The 21,194-nt window shown below is 38.1% G+C and overlaps 1 protein-coding gene across 9 annotated transcripts in view; it reads right to left on the bottom strand.

Moving 5' to 3' along the window:
• The window catches only part of GREB1L (GREB1 like retinoic acid receptor coactivator), a 211,239-nt gene that overhangs the window by 28,842 nt on the left and 161,203 nt on the right, over window positions 1-21,194 (bottom strand). For all 9 annotated transcript variants that reach the window (XM_070747610.1, XM_070747613.1, XM_070747615.1 and 6 more), the window contains 7 exons: window positions 19,131-19,328; window positions 17,706-17,886; window positions 15,917-16,109; window positions 13,694-13,827; window positions 11,106-11,445; window positions 9,488-9,603; window positions 7,329-7,573 (listed from right to left, as the gene is read on the bottom strand). In XM_070747610.1, the coding sequence (XP_070603711.1) occupies window positions 7,329-7,573; window positions 9,488-9,603; window positions 11,106-11,445; window positions 13,694-13,827; window positions 15,917-16,109; window positions 17,706-17,886; window positions 19,131-19,328 (1,407 nt within the window). The remainder of the gene's footprint in view (window positions 1-7,328; window positions 7,574-9,487; window positions 9,604-11,105; window positions 11,446-13,693; window positions 13,828-15,916; window positions 16,110-17,705; window positions 17,887-19,130; window positions 19,329-21,194) is intronic.

Here is a 21,194-nt window from a genome sequence, read left to right as displayed (position 1 = left end):
GTAACAATGCACAGTGCATGTGCCCATCACCTAACAGACAAAACACCCCCCTTCACCACCACCACCCATTACAAGGGGTTCAAAATTTTTCTGGTTTGTTTATCTGTATTTCCTTGGCTCTACCTTGCATTAGATATTACTAAAAGAGTGATTGCAGTTTATTTTTCACATTTACATCACAGATTCTACTCAACATATAACCTTTCACATTATTCCATCGTACCATCAGCTTCTCCAATTTGTTTTCATCAAAATTGTTTAATCTTATTTCCATAATTTCAAAATGTATGTGATCCACCATGTACCAGTACCAATTCTGTAATGTCCATTTTGTAGAGTCTTTCCAGCCCAATACCACTACTGCTTGAGCACTTTCCAATACTGCAGTTTTTATTTCCTTGAATTCTCCTAATTTTCTTTGTTTAATTAAAATCGCTATTTCTTTTGTAATTATCCAGTTGATATTTAACATTTTATTAATTTCGTTCTGTACTTCCTTCCAAAATGTCTGAATTTCTACACACTCCCAGAACATATGCATAAAGATTCCTTTCTTTTGGCAACCATGCCAACAATTACCCTTCTCTTTCCCTTGGAAGTGTGCAAGTTGTGCCAGGGCGTAATACCATTTGTGTAAGATTTTCCTTCTCATCTCTTTAACTCTTGTATTTTTAATCTTATATATATTTTCTACTATTTCTTTCATTTCACTTTCATCTATTTGTAATTCATTTTGCCAGCATCTTGTCAAACTTTTTGTTACTTCCTCTTCCACCTGCAGTAACATTCTATATATGTTACTGGCTTGGGCTTTTGTCTCATTAATCTTTTCTTTTATTATTTTTTCTAAACAATTTTCTTCTCGTAAAAAAGCTTCTTTATTCTCACTTTTATTTAAGTATTTACTTATTGCATTAATCTGCAGCCATTTCTGTTGACCAAGCCACCATTCCAACCGAGTTCTGCTAACTCTTCCGTCCTTCTCATATAATTGTTCAATTCTCATTATCCCTTTGCTATTTAATACTTTTATAATTCTACTTAAATTAACATCATAACCTGTATTCAATACGTGTAACGTTGATAATTTGGAATTTCTAGTTCCACATTTTCCCTGCCATTTGGACCATATTTCTAAACATGCTTTCAGAGGGTCGATTAAATTACTGATTTCTATTCTACTCCAATTTTTAAATAATAGCTCTTTATTATTTATATTATTAATTTCCTTTTCCAATTTCACCCACTTCTTTTCCCCCCATAACTGTAATTCCATTAATCTTTCTATTTGAAATGCTTCTCTATATAGTACTAAGCACGGGCTGCCCCACACCCCCTCTTTCTCGTGGGCAAACTGCCATTTTTTTCTTATTCTAGGCCTTTTGTTTCCTTCACTCCAAAAATTTAATTTACTATCCCATTCTCTCAGTTTTGCCCCAGGGAAAGTGCCTGGTAAAACCTGAAATAAATGCATCATTTTTGGTATTATCATCACTTTAAGGGCTCTGATCTTAGCAATTCTCCCCAACCTTTTCCCCTCCAATTTTTTATCTGCTTCTGAATTCTCTTCCATATTAAATTATAGTTGGCTGTCGCAATTTTAATTGGATTCTTAAACAACCAAATTCCTAAATATTTCATTTTTTTACATCCTAGTTTCAATCCTGATACTTTTTGTATCTCAATTTGCTCTTTAGGGCCTATATTTAAGCAAATTATCTCCGATTTCTCTATATTAACCATAAGTCCCGATTGATCTTTAAATTCCTGGAGCAAGGTCATTATTCTTTTCATCATTTCAATTGGGGTTTCAGACATCACTATAGCATCATCTGCAAAGAGATTTAATTTCAATTCGAGTTTCCCTAGTTGATAACCTCTCCATTCCTTATCATTTCTAATTTTATTTGCTAAAACCTCAATTGCCAATGCGAATAACATTGGGGATAATGGACAACCCTGCTTAGTTCCATTCTGAATTTTAATCGTCTCTGTTCTGTTGCCATTTACTCTAATATGAGCTATATTATCCTTATACATTGTTTCTATAATTCTACAGAATGAATCTCCCATATTTAAATCTTTACATAATTGAAACAGGTAATCATGGTTAACTTTATCAAAGGCTTTATACACATCTAACTTTAAAATACCTAATTTTCTTTTGGTATTGGTAGCATGGTGTATAACATTAACCACGTTTCTAATTGGTTCATAAATCTTTCTTCCTTTAACAAATCCATATTGGTCTTCTTCAATTACCTTTGGTAAGATATTCTCTACCCTATTTGCCAATATTTTCATAAATATTTTGTAATCCTGATTAAGTAAGCTGATAGGGCGATAGGAACTTGGGTCCATTAAATCACAATCCGGCTTTGGGATAGTTATAATTTCTGAGATTTTCCACGACTGTGGAGTTTCAAAAGTCTCAATTACATTATTAAACAATTTTTCCAAATGCGGTAATAATACATTCTTATAAGTCTTATAATATTCACCAGTAAAACCATCTGGACCTGGGGCTTTAGCAGGTTTCAACCCTTTAATAACTCTAGATATCTCATCATTTGTTATTTTTGCATTTAAATTTTGTTTATCTTCTTCCGTTAATTTCTCATTAACCTCTATAGTTTGCAATGTAATATGTTCTTTTTTATATAAATTCTCATAAAAATCACTCATTATTTTTTCCATTTCTGCATTACTACATTTTATTGCACCTTCTTTATCCTTTAAAGCAGAGATATGGGATTTCTCTTTTCTTTTTTTCAAATAATGTACCATTTGTTTCATTGATTTGTTCCCCCATCCCATAATTCTCTGTTTTACAATCATCTTCATTTTATTCCATCTCTCTTCATCCAGAGATTGTAATTTCTTTTTCTTAGATAATAATAATGTATTCCAAGCTCTATTTCTTGTAATTTTCAAAGTTTATTGAATTAAATCTATTTCTTTTAATAGGCTTTCTCTTTCAGTTTCCCAGGATTTCCTAATAAAAGCTTCAGTGCTAATACAATTACCTCTCATAACAGCCTTATGTGTATCCCAAACTATTGTTTGCTTAGTTTCACCTGTTGCGTTAATACTAAAAAATTCACTCAATTCCTTTTGTAATTTGAGTCTATTTTTCTCACTAGCCGAAACCACAGGGTTATATCTCCAAATCCTTTGTTGCCTACCAACACCTATTTCAATCACTGCTTACAGTGGGGCATGGTCTGATAACCAAATGCTTTTAACTTCTGCTTTCTTAAGCTGTACCTCCCCTGTTTTGTTGATTAATATATAATCAATGCAACTAAATTTATTGTGTCCTGCCGAATAAAATGTATCCCTGTTTACTATATTTTCATGGAGGTCCATCATATTGATTTTATTTAAATGTAACTTTTTCTTTTCTCCCCTCCCTGCTGTTAATTCCAAGTTGAAATCGCCTGCTAAAATCACTGTGCCTTCCGCAAAGTTATCTAATTTCCGTTTTACATTCATTATAAATTGTTTTGCATTTACATTGGGGGCATAGATTACTGCTAAAGTTACTGGCTTATTATTTATTTTCCCCTTAATAAATAGCATTCTACCGTCTTTGTCTCTTTTAATATTAATTAATTGAAATATTATTCTTTGATTAATCAAGATGGCGACTCCTCTGCTTTTTGCCGTCCCTCTCGACTCATAGACCCGTTGCCACTCGCTATTGGTGACTAATTTATCTGATTTTTTCCTCCCTTTATGAGTTTCTGATAAAAATAAGATATCAGCTCTACTATCCCTAGCCAGCTTCATAATTCTATAGCGTTTTTTCTGTGATGAGAGACCATTTACGTTTAACGACAATATCACTGTTTCACCCATTTACATAATTTTAAATGTATTTCCCCCTCCTGCAAAGCAGAGCCTGTTGGAAAAGTATTTGTTAATTGTCATGAACCCCCACCCTTGTGCCTCTACCCTTGCACACACACCCCGAGGGGAGGTAACGAAAAGAATTTCCGTTATCCAAGAGGCACTCCTGAATTTGCGTTCCACTAGAGACCTCCCCTATCTCTCCCCTTTTAATACAATAAAGAAAGATCCCCCCCTCCTTCCCTCTTTTCCCCTTGTTGGTTAGCGTAAAATACACAAAGAAGTTAGTTAATTGAGAACAATAATACCATGTTGGCAGATCAACTCAGTTCAGTTCAGTTCATTATTTCTTCTTCTGGCGCGTGATTCTTGGTTCTTCTCTTTTTTCCTTTTCCTGGAGTAATTCAAGTTCCTTTTGAAGAGCTGCAATTTTTTCCTCTTTTCTTTGTTCTGCTGCACGAATTGGTTGGAGCGTAAACAAATCCTCTTCTCCTCTTCTCCTCTTGATGCCTGGGAAATTACCTTCGAATCGATCCCCAGCTGTTGAAGCAGTTTCTTCCCCTCATCCGGAGATCTCGCCTGGAAAACTTTGGAATCTTTAAAAACAATTACTGTAGCAGGATAACGCCATGTGAAACGGATTCCATTTTCATATAGTTGGGACGTGACGCCTCTCATTTGGTTTCTCATCTTAAGAGTTTCTGCAGACAAGTCTTTTAAAATGCGTATTGGAATGGCTTTGTAATGTAAGTTTGAAATCTGCTTTAGTTCTCTGAAAATTTCTGCTGCTCTCCTTTCCGAATTAAATCTTACGATAACATCTTTTTGATCTCCTTGACTCCGAGAACCAAATGCCCAATGTACTCTTTCAAATTCACCTGGATCACATTTAATGTTATTTTCACCAAACCATTGGTAAATTGCTTGGATAAGACGTTTGCCCTCAGCAAAATCTTGTTTGAATCCCCTCAGGCGGAGATTAGCTCTTCTTTGTCTGTCCTCCAAGTTAATTATACGTAATTCCTGGCGACTTTTCCCCTCCTCCAGTTTCACAATTCTCTGATCTTGTGTTTTCGACTGCTCTTTTAAATCAGCAATGCCAGCACCAACGGCAGATATTTCCTTTTTCATGTCTTGGAGCAGCTGCTCCATATTAGCAAAAGCCATTAACAGTGAATCCATTTTTCCCTCCAGCTCCCTAGTAGTCGCCATTTTTCCTTTGTTCTCACTTTTCCGCCTACTCACGTTTAAAACTGCAACTTGCTTCTTCTTTGACTCCTTTTTGTAAAGTTTTCAAAAGCTCCGTTCAATCCGCTCCCCCTCAATCCGCTTTTCACCAAGCTAGAGAGGGTTGTCAGGGGTTAACTTTCACTTTTCCTAATTCACATTAGGGAGCTCTCTGTAGATGCGTCTATCTAGTTCGACGCATGCGCAAATTCCCACCTCCCCCGCTTTCCTTATATTTAAAACTCAATAAACTATTTTTTTTTTTAAAGGGAAAAAAGAAAAAAAGACTTTTACTGACTTTACAGAGCTCAACAGCTATTTGAATAAAAACAACCCTGGTATTAGTTCTACATACCATTGCTACTATGTACACAATACTAAGCACAATAGGCCAGGATTCTCTCGGTTATTCAGCTGTCAGCAATGACTGTGCCATCCTTGCTCATTGGGCTACAGTCAATAAAGGTCAAAATTAGTCCACATCAGAAAATATATCTGTAACATTGGCTTAGAAAAGAAAAAATATCACTTTTTTTCATAATGCTAATTGGAAGAATGTCTCAGCCTTCCACCTGTATTCAAGGCTATTTGAAATCCTGCATAAAGGAAAATATATCCACTACTAATATTATGCAATTACAATCAAACTATCTCAGACAAGGAGATTGCTAAATTTAGATCCCATTATTCCAATTTCCTGGACGTCAACTGAACCCTAGGTATGGTCCTATGTCTAGACAAGATAGTCCACAAGTCTTAAAGTTGCCAAGTTTGGTGACCCCTGACCTAAGTGATATTTAACTGGCAAGGGTTTCCTATTACTTTAAGTGAAAAATACAAAAAAATATTCTGACCCCTCGCATCCTAGACTTAAACTGTTTCAACCCCTACCCTCAAAATGTCGCTATAGAGCCCTGCACACCAAGACAACTAGACAAAAAAAACAGTTTTTTCCTGCTAAACAAATAATTCCCTCAACACTGTCCAATTATTTACTACTAGTTTTTTCTCATCATTCCTATCACCCATTTCCTCCCATGTTGACTGTATGACTGTAACTTGTTGCTTGTATCCTTAAGATTTTTATTAATATTGTTTCTTCATTGCTTATCTGACCCCTACGACAATCTTTTAAGTGTTATACCTCATGATTATTGACAAATGTATATTTTCTTTTATGTACACTGAGAGCATATGCGCCAAAGACAAATTCCTTGTGTGTCCAATCACACTTGGCCAATAAAGAATTCTATTCTATTATGAACAGAGCTTTTTTAAATATCATTTTTGAAAGACTTAAAAAACAAAGGAAGAAAGTGAAACTTACAAAATTCCTGCTTCAAACCTAGCAAATAAAGTGAGCTACCCACAGGTGTGATGCAATCCTTGCCCATTATGGCCCTCATTTGCCTAATACATATAAAAGGCCACCTCTGACCATTCAATGCAGCCTGTTGAAAGGACACTTAGAATCAGGCATTTGAGCTGACCAGCCACTCTAGAGAGCTGTCACAATTTCAATTCACACCTGAGAAGTATCCAAGATCCTAATAGCAATGCATGAGTAAAGGGACTAGAGTGGCTGCCTCTCGCATGATGACGTCGGTGATTCCCATAGCCTCACAACCTTACAATGGCTCACTGTTCTAAGAGGAGACTATTGAGTGGATGAGTATCTCATTAATAAGTGAAGGAGGAAACTGTTACAACTCTGAGGATGCTTATAACACTTCCCCTTTAAATAATGGTCCCTCTTGAATTGCCTTTGAATACCCATAGAAACATAGAAACATAGAAGACTGAGGGCAGAAAAAGACCTCATGGTCCATCTAGTCTGCCCTTATACTATTTTCTGTATTTTATCTTAGGATGGATATGTGTTTATCCCAGGCATGTTTAAATTCAGTTACTGTGGATTTACCAACCACGTCTGCTGGAAGTTTGTTCCAAGGATCTACTACTCTTTCAGTAAAATAATATTTTCTCATGTTGCTTTTGATCTTTCCCCCATTTCACCTCTTTCATCTCCATCCCTTCCAATCTGAAACAATCAATCTGGATCACATTAAAACTTCACCAATGTCCATTCCTTTCCATTTTCCACTCATCCTATTCTGTCCTAAAAATTTCCCCATTTTCTTATACCCTGCAAAACTAGCTCTGCTATATCCTGGATTAGCAGGGCCTCCTGGACAAAAGGCATTCACTACAAGCTATAGCAACTGTGAATGATAAAATTAAGAACCAACCTGAAGTTCCAGTCACAGCACTGCTGTTACTCTGTGGCCTCTCCAAGTCAATCAACAGCTCATCAGTATCATTCTCACCAATGCTGGTCTTCTCTTGCTCCTTTTCACTAAGGTCAAGAGCGACGATAGGCCCTCGAATTGCCTCCTTGGAAACATAGCAGCATGCTAGGCCAACTTCTTGCTCTAAGGCTGTGCGAGTTAAATAGCTTGAATCAATCAGTCGAAGATCACAGTATTTCAAAGACCTGGGGAAAAAGCAATATAGAAAGGCTTGCTGGACGATGGGGTTATAATTCTGGTCATTTAAGTGTTGTACCACGTGATTCTTGACAAATGTATCTTTTTCTTTTATATACGTTGACAGCATATGCACCAAGACAAATTCCTTGTCTGCCCAATCACACTTGGCCAATAAAAAAATCTATTCTATTCTACTCTATTCTATTCTATTCTATTCTATTCAAGTGATAAGTGAACCATATGCACAAGGCAGGCAGGAGAGGTTTTGTTTTGTTTTTTTACTTTGCATTAACTTTTCTAATAAAGTAAACAAAATATTGAAAAGAAGGTAGGACAGATTTTTTTATACAAATAAAATAAAATTCAAATGACCTGTAGTGCTTTATAAAATCTGAACTTGTTAAGAGTTGTTTTGCTGTGATATTTAGGATACAGAGGCAGTCTCCATGATTGTTCAGCATTCTGTCGAACTACATTTTGTCCAATTACTCATGTGTGTTTTTTTGTTTAAATGATGGTTTTAAATTGTAAGACTAGTTTGGATCATTTTCCTCAAATCAATGAAGAAATCTAATGTTTTTGATTAATACATTTAATTAGACTCTCTTCATTTAGTTTTAGGATTTTTATGGAGAAAAGATCAGATTGTAAATCATATTTATGCAAAAATATTGAAAGTTCAAAAATATTTGCAACCTTTTATGATGCCATTTACATGTATGGACTTCTCTCCCCAGAATCTTCCAGATATCAGAATCATTACTAAAAATTCTGGAACTTGAATCCCATATAACTAGACAGCAACCAGATTGGTATAAAAATATTTGAAGCTAAAGGGCCAAGTGGAAGCCTTTTTACGGCTGGAGAATTTCACTAAATGAAATGCCTTCTGTGACACATCCTGAACCCAAGAAAAACTATTTCTATTATCCAGATAATAGCTCATATCAATTGTAATGTAAATTCTATCTGTGTTACAAGACATATGCTGGCTTCTTTCATATACAGTGATACCTTGTCTTACAAGCCGCCCCGAGTCTGCGGAGAGGGGCGGCATACAAATCTAAATAATAAATAAATAATAAATAAATAAACTTAATTGGTTCCGGGACGAGGTTCTTAAGGTGAAAAGTTTGTAAGACGAAACAATGTTTCCCATAGGAATCAATGGAAAAGCGATTAATGCGTGCAAGCCCAAAATTCACCCCTTTTGCCAGCCGAAGCGCCCGTTTTTGCACTGCTGGGATTTCCCTGAGGCTCCCCTCCATGAGAAACCCCACCTCCGGGCTTCTGTGTTTTTGCAATGCTGCGATTTAACTGAGGCTCCCCTCACTGGGAAGCCCCACCTCTGGACTTCCGTTGCCAGCAAAGTGCCCGTTTTTGCGCTGCTGGGATTCCCCTGCTGGGATTCCCTTGCAGCATCACAAAAACACGGAAGTCCGGAGGTGGGGTTTCCCATGGAGGGGAGCCTCAGGGAAATCCCAGCAGCGCAAAAACGGGTGCTTTGCTGGCAACGGAAGTCCGTAGGTGGGGCATCCCAGCGGCGGCGGTGGGTTTGTAAGGTGAAAATAGTTTGTAAGAAGAGGCAAAAAAATCTTAAACCCCGGGTTTGTATCTCGAAAAGTTTGTATGACGAGGCGTTTGTAAGACGAGGTATCACTGTATTATACTTAAGTGTTATAATAAATTGCACACTATGATCTTAGGGATTTGAAACACAATCAATTTTTTTTCAGTCAATGCTGTCTATTTTCACATTGCATTGTTTTTCTCCCTTAAATTCCCCCCCCCCTTTCCCCCTTAAATTACAAATGTGATGTTGAAGATTACCAGATTGTCACCTAAAGAAAGAAATTGGAAATAACCTAGATATTTAAGGAAGGTTTTATATTTGCACTGTGGAGTAAATCAGCATATACCTGGGAAATGTTTCTCCTAATGGATCCTTGCCAGTTAAAACAACAATGCAAGGTAGACCTTCTAAATCTTGGTAAGTGTGAGGAAACCAATCATCTTCTTCATTTCCTCTCCATGCCTATGGGAAAGAATAACAAAAAAAGTTTTTAATCCCATGAAGGCTGTTTCAGAAACCCTTTTTTGTATGAAAAAAAAAATCCTAGAAGAAGATAGCAATCAAAAAGTCTGTTCACCATCACTCCGCAGTCTGCATTGGTTGCCGATCAATTTCCGGTCACAATTCAAAGTGTTGGTTATGACCTTTAAAGCCCTTCATGGCATTGGACCAGAATATCTCCAAGACCGCCTCCTGCCGCCCGAATCCCAGCGACCAATTAGGTCCCACAGAGTGGGCCTTCTCCGGGTCCCGTCAACTAAACAATGTCGGTTGGAGGGCCCCAGGGGAAGAGCCTTCTCTGTGGTGGCCCCGACTCTCTGGAACCACCTCCCCCCAGAGATTAGAACTGCCCCTACCCTCCTTGCCTTTCGTAAACTCCTTAAAACCCACCTTTGTCGTCAGGCATGGGGGAACTGAAATATCTCCCCTGGGCCTATACAATTTATGTATGGTATGCTTGTATTTATGTCTGCTTAATAATGGGGGTTTTTAAATATCTTAAATTGTAAATTATTAGATTTGTTATGAACTGTTTTTATTGTGTTGTGAGCCGCCCCGAGTCTACGGAGAGGGGCGGCATACAAATCGAATAAACATAAACAAACATAAACATAAACAGCTGGAAATGTATATAAATTGAAACTCTTGCATTAGAAATCTTCTGCAACTCAACTCAACTCTCAGAACAAAAACAATGAAAATGATGGCAGCTTCAAACAGTGGATCCTTTCTTCCTTATATAAATGAACTTACGGCATTTTCTAAATTTCTCAGTTCTCTTTTTTTTAATTGTATTTTCCATGTCTTTGGCTCTTTTATTAGGATTCAAGCATACTGGCTGTTTTGAAGGTCACAAGACAAGACTGAGAACCTTCAGAAACTCCATGGCAGAGAAAATTATTTTTGACATAGAATCTCTGGTGCTTTTTTCTTTGCTCTGTGGTAGCTCTGGAATTGGCGGGTAAAAATGGCTACATTCACACTAGGCATGCTTATGAATTATCATTATGCGTGATCTGTCTTTAAATCTTCTTACCATTTTTGATAAGAATTTCATCTGTTGTAAAAACAAACCTATAAAAAATTAGGTGGGGACTAAACTCTGTACAAAAACATTCAATGTGTGATGACCTATTATCATAGTCTATCGTTATTAGCACTTGAACAAGTACAAGCTGATCGGAATAATTTCATGTCTGCCAGTTAATATTCATAATTTGTGGCCACAATTCTGCAAGAGAGATTCCTTTGTTTTATAAAATATATGCAATTATGTATAAAATATATACAATTTCATTAAAGAAGAGAGAATGCCAGTATTATATCCCCCTCCTCTGTCCAATATGACATCTCTGTGGCTTCTCAGTTTAACAGAGAAATCGAACAGTAGGTTGCTATATGCTTCCACGCAAGCTTAGCAGATTGGGCTATTAGTCACACATAAACAAGCCTTTGAAGCTAACCTTTAATCTTTTCACAAAGTGCTTGGCAACCATAAGCTCTGAAGCTGGGTTCCCCAAAATGATCTCAAAACGATACTGCAGGCCTAGTTTATCTCGCGCTTCTTGCAGCCTCTCTTTGGCCAGCATTGCCAGTTGCACGGAAGGAATTCGGATCACTAACATGTGGCCGCGTCCATTCTTATCCTTGCCAGGAGCAGAGATGATGTCATCCATTATGCTGAGTGTTTCTGGTGTGCTGTGGTCTCTTAGGGAGGACATGGTAGTGAGAGCCATCAAAGCTTCCAAATACTGCTGAATGAGGAGGTAGCAGCGAACCACCATACTGTGCAGCCTGGGATACCTTGAAAGAACAAAGGTCTTTTTTAATCATTTTGATACAAACAAAATAATAGTTGGAGGCCCTATCTTTACTCTTAGATTATCCACTGTTGATTTATCTCGATTCCTAAGGTCAGTAACAAGCGTGCTTAAATGCACCAGAGTGCCTTCCATCCCCTGTCATAATGTTTCTCTTTTACTAGTATCATGTATATAAATACAATGCTACCTCTACTTACAAACTAAATTAGTTCCGTGACCAGGTTCTTAAGTAGAAAAGTTTGTAAGAAGAAGCAATTTTTCCCATAGGAATCAATGTAAAAACAAATAATGCGTGCGATTGGGGAAACCACAGGGAGGGTGGAGGCCTTCTTCCTTCCCAGGAGATTCCTAGGGAGGCCCCACAGAGGCTTCTCCCTGTCTTTTCCATCCCTGTTTCCTCCCAGGAGATTCCTAGAGACGCCCCACAGAGGCTTCTCCCTGCCTTTTCCGGTTACAGTTTCGGAGGTTCGGGTTTGTAAGTGGAAAATGGTTCTTGAGAAGAGGCAAAAAAATCTTGAACACCCGGTTCTTATCTAGAAAAGTTTCTAAGTAGAGGCGTTCTTAGGTAGAGGTACCACTCTATTATATCTTCCTATACCACCAATATGTATGTGACAAAACAAATAAATAAATAAAACAAACAAATAAAATAAGCATTGTGTTTAAATATAACTTTTAGTTTGAAAGGTTACAGTCATACAGATGATCTGTAGACATTCTAACCAAACATAAGAAAATTCCACTGAAGTAATATTAATATTTATAAATATTTATTTATTAATATAACCTCCGACAAACATGGGCATATAGGCTGAAAATTCTGGTATTTGTATCCCAACACATCTAGTACTATAGGATTGGAAAAGATGCATTAGTATTTTCATAATTGAACTTATGCCTGACTTATACAAAGAGTACTGGAAGAACCCAAAGACTAGATATTTTATGAACAACATTCTCCTTAATGAGTGGGTGCTTGAAAGTAAACCAACATTGAAATCTAAGCTAACACTGTGATTTATCATAATTAACAAGTTTACAACATATTATAAATGTCCTTTTGGCACCTTAGAGACAAATATATTTATTATTACAAAAACTTAATGCCCTTTTAATCAGATACAGGCATGTATCTAATAAAGTAGTGATCCAGGAAACATTAACCAATAATACATTTGTCATTCTTTAAAACAGGGGTGTCAAACTGATGGCCCGCAGGCTAGATGTGTCACATGCAGGCCATGCCCACCCAAGTTCCACGAAGGGGAAAACTCTGTAATATGTCATGTGATGCCAACATGATGCCATGAGTATGACACCTGTGCTTTACAGTGTAACAAGAAACATTGCTTTGCTTCAACAGCTTATTGTTGTTTCAAAACTGTCTCAGTAATTAATAAGTTTATACCATTGAAAGATTATATCAGGGAAGCAATTTTCAAGCCTACTAATTATTTCTTAAAATTATTGCATTACCACAATTTGATGCAATTTTATTATTAGCCATTATAAAAACCCTTTAAATGTTAAATATATGAGAAATTAATTTATACTTAAATATAATAATGATAATTAGATAAATACTAATCGTTTATAGATTTTACCACTGAACTTAAAAAGCTAAAAAAGAACTAGATCTGATAAACATCCCCTCCAAAGTAAATACTAGGGCTGTAAACTTGACTGGGAAGTTTTTAAAAAATCATATATTACTCCTTTTGAAACACATGAGAAAAGCATTATTCTTCTACGGCAATCATGTATTAAAAGGTAGGATCACTCACAATGTAATTTAAAGACAACCTCTAACAGCCTTCCTCAGATTTATACCAGAAAGATTTCAATATGAATAATATTGCAAGATTTTACCGAGATCAGTTCCCAACCTTTTTTTAATCATCCCCCACTCCCACCTAAGCATCTTTAAAATTCTGATGCCCTCACCTGTGACATATGATTCTTACTATTCAAATAGTGAATTCCTACTCACACAGAGGAAGTCCAAAAGGACATTAACTTGGTTTAAACAAGGTTCCAATTGCCCCCATTAAAAATCAAATTCCCTCCCCCGGCCCGTGGGACATGGACCCCATGTTGGGAACCACTGAGCATTCTTACTGTTTTCCTATTTACATATTGAATTGTATTAAATAAAAAAGACTTTCTGAGTGCCTTAACATACAGTCCTATAAGTACAGTCCTATAAGTACTATCCCCAAAGCATTTACCTCTCTAAGAGGGTATTCACCATTTTTTCAAAAATGTCATCACATCTCAGAAGAGGGCTTGTGATTCCCCACTGCAGAGACTTGCTGTATTCATTCAAACCAAAGTAAAATTTCTCCTCTTGGGTTATTTCTTCCTGTTTGATACATTTCAAACAAAGTGAGTCTCAGAATCAGATTACACTTAGCCTGCATTTAAAACATGGAGCTTTTATCCCTTTCTCCCTTAAGAGTGAACAAAATTATATGTGTATACATTAATACTTTCCTCCATTGTGAACAATGCATCTGTTAAACACAACTGGCTGTTTAGCTAAACTATCTTTCCCCTATGAGCCACTGCAATTCCAAATAAAAGATTGTGAGATATACAGCAACATGAAAAATAACATAATTCCAATCCTTCATATGTATTATTCCAGAATTAACTTCAGAATAGAATTCTGAACAGAAATCATAACTGAATTAAAATCCAACCAAAAGAGAACCAACATATCATCAAACCAATCAACCAATCCGCCCACCCAAAAGTCTCATTAGAGGCCCAAGTGACCAGGTTGAAGTTATCGTACAACCCTCAATTTACAATCATTCATTCAGTGATTGTTCAAATTTATGACAGCACTGAACAAAGAACGATACAACCAGTCCCCAAGATTATGGCCATTTAAATACCCCTGAATTCACAAGCTGAGAATATGGGCAACCCACCTACACTTAAAATCACAGGACAGGGGTGGGCTACTAGCTGGAATGCCTAATTGGGCTTGCCTCCGCGACTCTGGAGGTCCTGCGAGTTCTAGCGGAGTTATGCTGCTGCGCCCATGCAGGTAGCGAAATCATGCACAGAGACACAGGTACGCCCGTGTTCCGGTGAGGTTTTTTGCTTCCGCAAAGTAGTTTTTAATTTCTCCCAATTTACTGGAGAAAAGCTACATTACTGCCAATGGGTCTGGAGGTTCCAATTAATGTAGCCTACTAACAGGGATCAAGCATTTAGACTCATTTACACATACTATGAAGCCTCTTTATTGGTTTACAAGTCCAAATTTAACTTCTATGATTTTACAGTTCTTAGAATTTAGGTACAGTAAATACTAGATTACTATCTTCCTCTACATCAGGGGTGATTCAGGGGTGTCAAAGTGGCAGCCCATGGGCTGGATGCGTCATGTGCAGGCCACGCCCACGCCCACCCCAGCTCCATAAAGGGAAAAAGAGGTCGAGCTACGTCACATGGCAGCAACATGACAATGCAAGCTTGACACCGTTTTTCTCATATGATGTGATTTATGCCTGTGGGTTTTTTGCAGTAAAAAGGGATTTTGAAGTGAGGATCCCTTCTGTGGTCAAAGATTTAAAAAATATTCTTAGCTTTTTTTTTTACTTTCCTATATTTTGAAGTCAGTTATTCTTATAAAATACTATTGGTTGGAAATTTTAGCTAGTATTTTATTTCTTTTCTTGTGTAATTCAATCCAGAAATCCAATTCATCACTAAAAGGCAAAATTTAAATTCCTGAAAATAAAGGTGGGGTTAAATAATTTCTAGGACAGTGAAGGCAAACCTTTTTTTCTTTGGGTGCCGAAAGAGCGTGCAGGTGTGCTATCATGCATGCACAAGTGCCCACACCCATAATTCAATGCCTAGGGAGGATGAAAACAGCTTCCCCACCCAAAAGGCCCTCTGGAGGCTGGAAATGGCCTGTTTCCCAAATTATGGTGGGCCCAGTAGGCTCGTGTTTCACCCTCCCCAAGTTCCAAAGGCTTCCTTGGAGTTGGGGGAGGGTAAAATGCCCTCCCCCATCCCCGTGGAGGCTCTCTGGAAGCCAAAAGCAACCTCCCAGAGACTCTGTGTGAGCCAAAAATCAGCTGGCCAACACATACATGCATGTTAGAGCTGAGCTAGGGCAACAGCTCACATGCCAGCAGATATGGCTCCCTGTGCCTCCTGTGGCACCCGTGCCATAGGTCCGCCATCACTGTTCTAGGATATCAAAGGTAAATCAAGGCATGGAAAATCTGGCTGGTTAGTAAATGGAGTACTTTATAAGATGACTACCTTATAAAACTACCCCTTCCTTCAATGCAACCATATATCGAAAATAAACTATCAAAATTAATTAACAAAGCAATCCCCCTCTTTATTATCAGTGCACTTGAATCCACGCTATTCCGAATACTTTAACATTTTCTAATTATTATTTGTAACTTGTAGACCCTTACCATATTGCCAAACTGTATCCAGTGCACTTCATTTGCTGAGTTAATTCGGGATTGGAGAGTCTGAAGGGCATATGGGAAAGAACTCACTTGGAGGACAAGGAGATTGAAAGCTTCAAGGACTTCTCTGCAGTTTATCACTCTATCAGCAAGTCCTTGACTAGGCTCTCCGTGAGACAGGGAGCTTGAGATAGCACTGGGAAGAGAGTCAAAACATAATATGTCTAGTATACCAAAATAAAAAAACATTAAAACAGAAACAGCAAGATTCACTCAGTTCAAAAAGAAGCATGATCCGTAGCTTTATCCACCCTTGTAATACAGTATAACCAACAAAAGTCATCGCGGTGAAACCTGTAGCACTGTTCCTGCTTAAATACTGGTACCAATGAAGGTCACCCTTGTTTTATAAAAAACATTTCCACACATTTAGAACACGTTTAGTGGTCTGCACTGGCTGCCAATTAGTTTCCTGACACAATTCAAAGTGTTGGTTATGACTACAAAGCCCTACGTAGCATTGGACCACTTTCTGCCACATGAGTCCCAGTGACCGGTTAGTGTTAAATATTACTAGCAATAAGGCTCAGGTTGTTTTCCCGCTGTTTTGTAAACCAACCGGCTTATGCCTCGGCTGTCTCCAGGGAGATGCCAGGACCCAACAGTTAGGTCCCACAGAGTCGGCCTTCTCCAGGTCCCGTCAACTAGGCAATGATGTTTGGCGGGGCCTAGGGGAAGAGCCTTCTTTGTGGGGGGGGAGGTCCTCTGGAATCAGTTACCTACTGGAGATTCGTATTGCCCCCACTCTCCTTGCCTTTTGTAAGAGTCTGAAGACTCATTTATGCCGCCAGGCTTGGGGTTATTAGACACTACCCCCTGGCCAATGAATTTATTCTGAGCTTATTTTATTTTATTTTATTTATTGGATTTGTATACCGCCCCTCTCCGGAGACTCGGGGCGGCTAACAACAGTAATAAAACAATGTACAATAATAATCCAATAAATACTAAAAATGATTAAAAAACCCATTAATATAAAAAACAAAACATACATACAGACATACCACACATGAAATTGTAAAGGCCCAGGGTGAAAGAGCATCTCCATTCCCCCATGCCTGGCGGCAGAGGTGGGTTTTAAGGAGCTTACGAAAGGCAAGGAGGGTGGGGGCAATTCTAATATCTGGGGGGAGTTGGTTCCAGAAGGCCGGGGCCGCCACATAGAAGGCTCTTCCCTGGGTCCCACCAAGCGGCTTTGTTTAGTTGTTAACTGAATGGGTATGAGAGCTTTTTAATTGGTTTTGAGGTTTTTTTTAGATTATTAACTTAAATTAATTGGATTTAGGATGTATATTGTTTCCTTATATGTTGTAAGCCGCCCAGAGTCCTCGGAGAGGGGTGGCACATAAATCCGATTAATAAATAAATAATAAATAAACAACAGAGAAACAATTTTAGAAACACGAAACTCCTCATTCTGGTAACAAAGCCAAATGAAATAATTACAGTTGTAACTGCTTTCTCCTGAATGAAACAAAACAAAACAGTTCAATCGTAAAAGACATTTATTAATATCGTCCAATCATAAAAGACATTTATTGCAATATAATTGATTATAAGCAATCTTGAAAGCACACCCTTTCTATTCGTTTATAATCTGAAATCTATGGTTTAATTTTTAATCTTTACTTCAATCTTTAGTTTAGTTTAGTTTAGTTTTGCTTTGCTTTGCTTATATTATCTTATCTTAGTTTCACTTAATTTAATTTACAACTTTACTTCAATCCATTACCTTGTTAAATCCACATGGGCATTATCATGTACAAGCACAAAAAGAGTATATGGATTCTGTTTCACTCGTCTCATAAAACTATCAAACTTGATTTGCACGTCACTGTCAAGCTGCACCACATATTTTTCTGCTCTTTGGTAAGCTGTTCCACTTTCTTCAAGCCCTAAGTCTACAAGAACACCTAGAAGAAGAAATAAAGAGTTTTATTCAAAATGAACAAAGATGTTTTAAAGTGTCAAAGCAGCACACAAAAGGTTCGATTTCAATTTATCAATCTGTATTATGCCTATAAAATCCATGCTATATCTGTATATATAGCATCGTATATAAATGTGCACCCATTGTTACAAAACCAAAAATATTGTAATTGTGGCACATCGTGGCATATTTACTCACTAATAACCTAGGAAAAAAATGAGAAAAATTGAACTAATGATGAGAATTAAGATTTACTTTTCCTACAACTTCTTATCCCAAAGAAGTCATTCAACAGCTTCAGAGACTATTTTTTCATCTACAAAATCTTCTGCAATTAAATAGCCCTGTGGGCAATGGTGGGTTCCTACCGGTATGCCCCAGAGCTCTGTTCCAGTAGCGCCCTGCAGATTATGCAATTTGTGTGTGATGACTCCAGTGCTGTCTTTGCTAATCCATTGTACAATGCCACCTTTGTTTTTTAAATTTTTGGCTTTATTTTGCTTCCCGCGCATGCACAGAAGCAAAATTGTGCGAGAAGATGTGTTCACATGACCGTAGCAAGTGCATACGCAATTGAATCATCATGATGCAAGCGCAAAACATTGGTAGGCAGGTAAGAGCAACCCGCCCCGGCCTGTGGGTATTTTCACTAACACTTCGTGCTTTGTAAAGCTTTAGAAAATTGCTTCACACTGCAATGTAAGCAAAGCATCTCTTTCTAAACAACAAAAATAGATGTGCTTTTTGCATTGCTCACCCAACTGCTCAATTTTCTTTATATGATTCAGAAGGAGTTGTTTTATAATAATAACAACAGAGTTGGAAGGGACCTTGGAGGGCTTCTAGTCCAACCCCCTGCTTGGGCATGAGACTATACACTACTTCAGACAAATGGTTATCCAACATCTTCTTAAAAATTTCCAGTGTTGGAGTATTCACAACTTATTGAGGCAAGCCGTTCCACTGATCAATTGTTCTAACTGTCAGGAATTTTCTCCTTAGTTCTAAGTTGCTTCTTTCCTTCATTGGTTTCCAAAGTTTTATTTAAGCTTTACTGAAATGGCTTCAGTTGAGATGCCTATGAAATTATAAATCATAATAAAAAGTCCTAACAGGACATTCAGCAAACAATCTCCTATGTAGCTCTTCTATCTCCCCTTGGCAGGAAAAAATAGAATTCTGAAAAATAAGTTTCTGCTGGATTTAATAAGCTTTTGGATTACTTACCTGATTGTCGAATTCGCTGGATGGTTTGTTGAACAAGGACCTCTGAACGAGGAACAACAATCATAAAATCTACTTTGTTGAAGTGGCCCAGATCCAGACTTTGGTTGCCACTATCTGCTATGGCACACACTTGTGACAAGAGCTTTCTGGCAACTGTCAGTTGTGGTTGATAAATCTGGAAAGTTTCAGTATCTAAGTCTAGGATAAAGTAGATTCATCATTTAATTTCTGGTCCAGAATTTGACACTAAAATCTACTGCTATATGTGGCCCCCAAACTCAATGTCTCTTGTATTCTATAAGTCACTATTTTAAAACAAAAAATACATAACATTAATATACTGTACATCCTAAAATTAACCTCTAAAACTTTTGTTCCACCCATATGCATCAATTTTGCATCATCCTTCTGCTTAACGTAGCTTTCTCCATCACAAACAATATTAGTTGTAGCTCCTGGAAATAAAACCATCTCTCTCTCTCTCTTTTTCTCTTGTGACTTACAGCAGTCGTTCCTAATTTGGCACCTTCCTGATGTGAATTTACTATATCTCCCATAATTCAAAGATTTCTGGAAAGACTTTTAAAAGTCATGTTCCACACATATCTAGAAAATGATTAGGGAATGCTGATCTAGAGAAGTCTGACTATTGGTTTTAACTCTGAAGTGAACATGGAGCCATATCAGTGGGCATGTGACTTCAGGTCTGGCACACTGATTTTCAAGCCTTCTGGGCCCACTGTGAGTCGGGAAACAGTCTGTTTTCAGCCTCCAGAGGGGATGGGAAGGCTTGTTTTTTGCTCTCCCCAAGCTGGGAAGCACCTGGGGAGGACGAAAACGGCCTTCGCCACCAACAACCACCAGAGTCCTCCAAAGGCCACAAGTTGGGAAATGGGCCATTTCTGGCCTCTGGAAGGGGATTGTTTTGCCCTCCCCAGGCTCCTAGAAAGGCTCTGGGAAAAAGAAAAATGAAAGGCTCTGGAACTTGGGGAGAGAAAAAAAAAAAAAGGTCCAATCAGAAGTTGACAAACAGAATGTTTCTGGCCTCCAGGGGGCTTTCGGAGGTGTGGGGAAGGTCTTTTTCACACTCCCCAGGCTCCGAGAAAGGCTCTGAAGCCTGGGGAGAATTAAAAACAGGCATGCCATCATGTGCCGGGAGCGGGAGGTCTAATGGGCATGCGCCCCCCCACCATGGAATTATGGATGTGGATACATGCGTGCATGGCCCCCCTGTTCCCCTCCTTTTGGCACTGAACCAAAAAGGTTCACCATCACTGGTCTAGGCCTTTCTATAAGGGGCTACCTTTGAAAAGTGTTCGGAAACTTCAGATCGTGCAGAATGCAGCTGCGAGAGCAGTCATGGGCTTTCCCAAATATGCCCATGTTACTCCAACACTCCGCAGTCTGCATTGATTGCGGATCAGTTTCCGGTCACAATTCAAAGTGTTGGTTATGACCTATAAAGCCCTTCATGGCATTGGACCAGATTATCTCAGGGACCGCCTTCTGCTGCACGAATCCCAGCGACCAGTTAGGTCCCACATAGTGGTCCTTCTCCGGGTCCTGTCAACTAAACATATTGTTTGGCGGGACCCAGGGGAAGAGCCTTCTCTGTGGCGGCCCCGGCCCTTTGGAACCAACTCCCCCCAGAGATTAGAATTGCCCCCACCCTCCTTGCCTTTCGTAAGCTTCTTAAAACCCATCTCTGCCATCAGGCATGGGGGAACTGAGATATTCTTTCCCCCTAGGCCTTACAATTTACGCATGGTATGTTTGTATGTATGTTTGGTTTTATAATAAGGGGTTTTTTTAGTTGTGTAGTATTGGATTGTTACATGCTGTTTTTTGTCACTGTTGTTAGCCGCCTCTGCGGAGAGGAGCGGCATACAAATCCAATAAATAAATAAATAAATAAATATAAGACTATACTGTAAGAACTGGACTAGAATTCCACTCTTCCCTACAAAAGGTTTATGGTTTGGAGGAAGACAGGATGAATAAATACTATAGTAAATAATATATAAAATTCATTAAATAACTATCATAAATAAATAACTTCAATTT

This window comes from Erythrolamprus reginae, chromosome 3 (genome assembly GCF_031021105.1).
Source record: "Erythrolamprus reginae isolate rEryReg1 chromosome 3, rEryReg1.hap1, whole genome shotgun sequence".
Classification (NCBI taxonomy): domain Eukaryota; kingdom Metazoa; phylum Chordata; class Lepidosauria; order Squamata; family Dipsadidae; genus Erythrolamprus; species Erythrolamprus reginae.
This window is presented reverse-complemented; position numbering and strand designations above follow the sequence as displayed.